The 7,492-nt window shown below is 32.7% G+C and overlaps 1 protein-coding gene across 1 annotated transcript; it reads left to right on the top strand.

Moving 5' to 3' along the window:
* The first annotated feature begins 5,488 nt into the window (after positions 1–5,488).
* Positions 5,489–7,397, top strand: LOC141848077 (mitochondrial intermembrane space import and assembly protein 40 homolog). Its single transcript, XM_074736191.1, has 4 exons — positions 5,489–5,629; positions 6,116–6,150; positions 6,268–6,393; positions 6,993–7,397. Exons 1-4 carry the CDS (start codon positions 5,515–5,517, stop codon positions 7,158–7,160), a joined length of 444 nt encoding a protein of 147 aa, XP_074592292.1. The 5' UTR covers positions 5,489–5,514; the 3' UTR covers positions 7,161–7,397.
* The last annotated feature ends 95 nt before the right edge of the window (positions 7,398–7,492 follow it).

Genomic DNA, 7,492 nt, shown 5'->3' with positions numbered 1-7,492 from the left:
GCCTATGACATGACTTAGGTATCCGAGTGCTTAGAATTGATCTAAGCGTATATGTTAGTGTTAACCCTAGAGCTAATTATGATATGATTGACTAGGAAACTTTTTATATCATATTTTATTAATAAAGGCAAAATTTTGATTATTATATTTACTTCATGTTTGTGCCAAATGAATAAGTATAATAATGTCGTTGGATAGTAAGTTCTAATTCATATCATATCAATTAATTGAATTGATAGTGAGATGATGTAGAGAATACTATTCTTAACTATTCCTAGTAAAACATTAATATACAAGGACAATATTAATATGTTGAGACTAGCGTGTAGGCCAATTGATAATTTGATCTTACAAATCATAGATATGAGATATCGTGTTGATACATGAGTATATATTGGAGAATATATATTAAATTGATCTGCCATGAGAAAGTTTCATGGATCGTTATATAAGTGTCATAAACTTTCTCATAATGATTTTTGGTATGAATAATCCCTAGACCTAAAGTCACTATGATTCCCTACTTAAGGAGTTGTATACTTTGGTATCGTCAAACATCACCTGTAACAAGGTGGACTATAAAGTTGATCATTGGATATGCAATGAATTATGCGGAGGGATGTGAGTGATGTAGATGAGATCTATCCCTCCTATATGACAGGAGTGATATCTATGGGCCCCTTGATCAAGTAAGGACTACTAAAACGCATGATCATGATCAAATGAGTCAATATCAAATATTGAGCTCATTTGCTTAAATGAGTCGATTCGGGGATCAAGAAACACAAAGATTGATAAGAAGATGACACGGTCTAGACCTCATTGATTAATCTCGATGTCGAGGATAGAAGGAGAAAGTCATACATTATAATAGACATGGAAATGTTAGGTCAAATCTTGACTTTCTTGTCACTTGCGTAGCAATGATGTATTGCTAAATATCGCTCATTGTTTATGTGTCTAAAGCGGTTTAGATACATTATTAACGTTATGAGAACCTATTAGGTCACATACAAAGAATACGATGTTTCAAAAATAAGTTGATTTTAATTTGACTAAAATGTAATATGAAATTAGATTAATTGAGTTAAACTCAAATTAATCTAATTGGATTATGAGATTGAGTCTAATTCGAGTTAGACTTATTTAGATTAAACTCAATCACTTAATAATGGATAATGTTCATTAAAAGGTTAATAAAATATTATTAAAGAGAAAGGCCAAAAGACATTCTATTCATTGGATGAATAGAAGATGAAGAACTCAAAAAAATATCAAGAGTTTTTGGTATTCATTATAATTTATGAGCAATAAGAGGAGGGGAAACTCAAAGGGCAAAGATCTTTTTGTATTCATTAGATGAATACAAAAAGACTTCTTGCAATTTTGAAAGAGAGAGAGTGCTCATCATCCCTCTTCTTCCTCCTCTCCTTCTTCTTGGCCAAAACACACAAGGTGTATTTTTGATCCTCTTATTTTGTGAACCATTCCAAATTGGTAGCACAACTAAGGTGGTTCATCTTCGAAATCGAGATCGTGTTCATGTGGATACTATTAGAAGCACGACCATTTTGATCGTGTAGAGATCTGACGAACTAAGGACTAATGGGATATGCTAAGGGCACACAACAAAGGAATAGCTCTTAGTTAGAACTTTGTATGAATTTTTTGCATGGATCATTGGAAGAGATTTTATTTTTCACTACATATATTATTATTTTTCGCATAAGAGATCCCAACAGCGCCTAGAATGGTCAACCTCTGAATTGACCATTTTATGAGTTCGCCCCCTCTGGTCTATCTTGGTCGTCTTGTATAATTTTCCTTTCGACTTTTCATCCCTCGGATACATCGAGCCCTTCCGGCTCGATCTTGTAAGTCATTCTTATTAGTAGTAGCTTTGGAGTAATTATGTGATGATTGACTAAAGACGTTTGTATTATATTCTATTATTAATAAAGATAAATCTTAAATATTATATTTACTTCATATCTGTGCCATATGACTAAATATAATAATATCCTTAAGTAATAGGTTATAATCTACATCATATCAATTAGTTAAATTGATAGTGAGATGATGTAAAGAACACTACTCTTAACTATTCCTAGTCAAGTATTAATATTTAATGACAATATTAATGCATTGAGACTAGCATGTAGATCAATTGATTACTTGATCTCACAAGTCATGTATATGTGATATCACGTTGACACATGAGTATATATTAGAGAATATATACTAAATTGCATAAGAAAGTTTCATGGATCGTTATATGAGTGTCATAAACTTTCTCATGTAATTATTGGTATGAATAGTTTTTAGACTTGAAGTCAATACGGTTCCCTATATTAGGAGTTATGTACTTTGGTATTGTCAAACATCACTTATAACAAGATGGACTATAAAGGCGATTACTGTGTATGCAACGAATTATACGGAGACGTGAGTGATGTAGATGAGATATATTCCTCCTATATGACGGGAGTGATATCTGTGGCCCCTTGATCGAGTAGGACTAATAAATGCATGACCATGTTCAAATGAGTCAATATGAGATATTGAGCTCATTTGCTTGAGTAAGTCTATTTGGGGATCAAGAAACACAAAGATTGATATCGAGAATGACACAGTCTATGCCTCATTGATCAATCTAGATATCAAGGATAGAAGGACATCATCATACATTATAGTAGTCACGGAAAGGTTAGGTCAGATCTTGACTTTTCTCATCACTTGGATAGCAATGATGCATTGTTAGATGTTGCTCATTGCTTATGTGTCTAAAGCGGTTTAGACACATTATCAACGTTACGAGAACCTATTGGGTTACACATAAAGGACACAATGCTTCAGAGATTGATTAATTTTAGTTTGACTAAAATATGATCCGAATTGGATTAATTGAGTTAGATTCAAGTAAATCCAATTGGATTATGAAATTGAGTCTAATTTGAGTTAGACTCATTTAGATTACACTCAAGTAAATTTGAATAAGATATTGATTCATTAAAATATTTAATGAATTAATAATAGAGGAAGATCAAAGATTTTTCTCTTCATTTGATGAAAATAAGATGAAGAGTCAATATGAGAAACATGTGCTCTATTTGAGTTTTAATTGGCGTTAATATGGGGAAGCTAAAGAGGCAAAAACTCTTCATATTCATGAGATGAATATAAAATATTTTTCTTATATTTTTCAAAGGTACACAAGTCATTTTGAGCTATCTTCTCCCTCTTAGCCGAACACTCTTTTTCTTTCTCCTCCTTGTTTTGGCTAAATCTTCTTGTGTGGCTAGCACCACAATGACGATTCTTCTTTGAAGCTTGAGATCATGTTCGTGTGGATAAACATAAAGGCACGAACGCTTGAACGTGCAAGAGATCCGACGAACCAAGGACGAGCGGGATAAGCGAAGGACACACTTCAAAGGTATAGATCTATTAGATAGATAAATTGAACTTCGTAAGAGTTTTCTTTCACATGGATCGCTCATTAAGATCTTATTTCTACTGTAAATTTTATTGTTTGTCGTATATGATTTTCTACATTCTCAGATTCTGTTATGTTTGTGAACACGATCGAAGCTTTGCTCGTGTGACCAGAGAAGTTTCAAGAGGAGTGTGCTACGCTCAAGACTTCCAGGTTGACTCGACTACGAGTGTTTGTTTATATTGATTTAATTCTCATTATCTGCTCTTATACTTTGACTGTAAAATAAATTTCTCTGCCTCCTAAAAGAATTTTGAAAAGGAGACCACTAGTAGATATACGCTTCTCATACATAGAGTTTGGAAATCAATCTTGGGGGTTGAGAACCAAGTAAATTTCGCATGTCATTTTATATTGTTTAATTTCACTGTCAACTCTCTTTTGATGGAAAGATGAAATCGAACGAATAGTCGATCAAGATTCACTCCTCTTCTCTTGCAGACAACAATCCTATGGATACAAGAAAGTCATACTCTAGTTGATATGTTGACAAGGACTGTGATAGTTGAGAACCTAAAGTTGTGTACAACTTCAGTCGAGAGTTGAGAAACTAAAGTGGTTGCAACTTCAGTTGGACATCTCCATTGAAGATCTAAGAGTCGTTGTCGTTGTAGATGGAAATGGTTGATGATGAATTAGTCTTCAAGTGGAAGATTGTTAATATATATTATAAGAGGATATTTTATGCATTTGACACATTATTTGGAACCCCAATAATTCTAACCCTAATTTACTCTGATAATCATGACGAGATAATTCATCTATTTGCAAAGATAGAGAGTGCAAGAAAAATAGTTCTGAAAGAATGGGTCTTTGTAATCTCATTTTTAATATAGTGAAAATTTGCAACCGGCGACAAGTGAGAATCTTGTGTGCTCTAGTGTTTACTCTTCGCCAATTTCTTTTGTTATAACTTTTGACTATTAGGATTGGTGCTTTAGTCCTAACACCAATGACTTCAATTAGAATGTCCTTATTGATTCAACTGAAATTTAACATAAAGTTCAAAAAAAAAATTCAATAACATTTTGACCTTAATTTTGACATGTTTTGATTTCACAGTTTTTTTGTATTTAGATTAATTACATTTAATCATACTCATCCTTATCTTTATATGCATGTCGGCTATCTTGATATTTTGATATTTTTAAACTTAATTCAATACGATTTTAAATTCAATTTTGTTTTTTTAATCTCTGTTAACTTTTCATATTTAGATTAATTACATATATTTAATTTTATGTACATCAAAGGGAAATAAAGAAAAGTTTTAAGTTAACTTTATCTTCTTGTTTGTTTAGGAAATTCTTAGCTTAAAGAGAAGTTTAGATACAGAGGAGTAGAGTCGTCCATGTCAATTTAGATTAGATTTATTAGATTGATCTATCCCATCAAATAATTTAGGTGAATTGAATTGAAATTTTATGAATCTATTTATAGTAAATTAAAATGGATCGACCCATCTAGACCCACAACCTACATGGATTGACCTGTGACAAATTTAGATTGATCCGCAGGTTGAAAAAATTTATTTTTTAAAAAAATTTAAAATTAAAGTAGAAAACTCAATAGATTAATGAACTCATCTAACTTATAATCTAAATTTAAAAATTTTAACTTAATCCATTTAAACTGTAATTCAAACTTAAAAATTTTAATATTTTTTTATTTTTTAGAGACCCATGGGTTGGTCCGCCTAACCCGCAATCCACCTTCGATTGAGTTGGATTGAAGATTTTTTAACCTGTCAAATTGATGGATCGATCCATCCCACTCTATTATATGATGGATTGATCCGTCTCATCATAGATTAATTCGTTTGACAGCTCTACAAAGAAATCTATTTTTAGTTCTATAAAAATAAAGAGCTATAAAGGAGAAATAAAAATATAAATACCAATTCGAAAAAGATTTTTTTAATTTATATATTAAAAAATAAATCTATATAATTATTGTTAACAGTGTGCCAAAGCCTAAAACCTTGCGCTCTTTGTCCGTCTAGGTTGAACTCTCTTTGCATGGGTCAAGCTCCGAGCGCCGTCGAAGACGTGGGCGAGGAGGCGCCGCCGCCACCTCCAAGTAACGGACCATCTCCTCCTCCCGCCGCTTCGTCGATGGAAGATCTGATCGCAGGTCCTCTAAGCTCTCACTAATCTCAAGAGTTTTTAGGGGGTTTTTTCCTTTCTTTTCTCTTTTTTTTCCTTCTCTTTTCCTGAAAAATCCTTCTTTTCAAAATTTGATCGCTTGCTGAAGGGATTCTTGCAGCGGTTGTGCATTTCCAAACGGGTTTAGATTTTAGGGTTTTGTAAGCGTAGGACTCAAGAAAGGAGGATCGAAACCTTACCTAGCCAACTAGTTTATTAGTTCAAACTATTGATTTGATTAGCAATTAACCATGCGCAAATATGATGTTGGGCTGAAGTAAACTAAATTTTTTAGTAGACTTTAATTATCAATTATCTCAGTTTGTCGTAATTTATCTGTTATATTTGTTTTTTCTGATATCAATAGAGAAGAAATGGAATTTCTAGGAGTTCATGACTTCCTGTGAGCTTATGTCTTGGTTCTTTATTATGAGAGCCTGAGAAGGTTGACATGATGCCCATTTTATTTGTGCAGAAGCAATGTCGACTACTGATAACGATGCTGAAGAGGTATGTGTACTTCTATTACAACCAATGGGTAGCTTGTTCATATTTGGACATTGTAATCCCTGCATTTTTGCTGCCGGAGATTGTGCTTTTTAACTGTTGTTTTCTTAGTTCCTGTAGTCACTCGAAGCAAAGGCACAAAGAGCATTGGAATGCCCTTGCGTTGCTGACTTGAGAAAGGGGCCCTGTGGGATTCAGTTTTCAGAGGCACTTGTGTGTTTCATCAAGAGTACTGCAGAAGAGAAGGTAATCATTTTGTCGGCATTGTATTTTGATTCTCTTTATTGAATTAACTAAATGAAGCTGTCATATAGTAGTTCATAAGAACAAAAGCATGCAGGTCCTTATTCTTTATGAACAAAATTTAAGCAACTGGTATTTTTTCACAACAATTGATGATAAACTAAGTGAAAATAGGTCGAGATAGGACATATGTTAAGATACTAATAGATTTTATGGGCAGAAGAGTTGAATCTATTAGCGTAGAAATATTAGTCAATATGATAAAAAATAATTTAATTAGTTGGAATATTACAATTATTATTGTCTTGCAAGGAGCTTCATCTATGGATAAGGTTGATGTATCATCGTAGCCTACCAAATAGTTGGAGTAAGATTTTTTGTGCCACAATAGTTTGGTGGTTTCTATCTTAGTGCTTGATGGAGTTGATTTGGTTTTCCAGGAATCAGATGCATTGTTTGATTCCTTGCTGGATTAACTGATACTGTTTATCAATAGTTGGTCATGAGAACAAAAGCACATAGACATTTATTCTTCATGAAAAAATTTATGGAACTGATATTAGTTGATCATAGTGTTCAATGGAGTTGATTTCTTTTTGCAGGGATCTGATTGTGTGAATCCTTTCATCGCATTGCAAAATTGCATCAAGGCAAATCCCAATGCATTTTCGAAGGATATTTTGGACGCCGAGGATACTGAAGAGGAGGAAGTACAGGAATACAAGATTGTACCTCCATCATGGTCTAAAGAATCCATACCAAAAAATTGATACAGCATATTTCCTCTGTAGTCAAATTTCAGTAGAACCATAGCTAATGAATCTAACATGATTTAATGCATTCATTGCTGAATAATATGTTTTGTCAAAATGAGCTTTTCTTTTCAGAAATTTGATAATGACATTTGCATCAGGATTAATGGTTATTTGTGAAAGATTATTTAGTTGTTTCAGTTTTAGCTTGTACCTTCTCAATCTTCTTGCAATATTAATTAGAAGTTTTGAATACTAGTTGTCTGAGTTGTTGCAAACCTCACTTCATAAGTTATAATGGAGCATTTGGTTCATAGAATTGATAAAATAAAAGTAATTTATTTAAAAAA

The sequence above is a fragment of the Curcuma longa genome, chromosome 16 (assembly GCF_044706935.1).
Source record: "Curcuma longa cultivar G26 ecotype Majalengka, Jawa Barat chromosome 16, ITB_CL_G26_1.1, whole genome shotgun sequence".
NCBI lineage: Eukaryota > Viridiplantae > Streptophyta > Magnoliopsida > Zingiberales > Zingiberaceae > Curcuma > Curcuma longa.
Note: the sequence above shows the minus strand (reverse complement) of the source record. Positions and strands in the feature narration are given on the sequence as shown.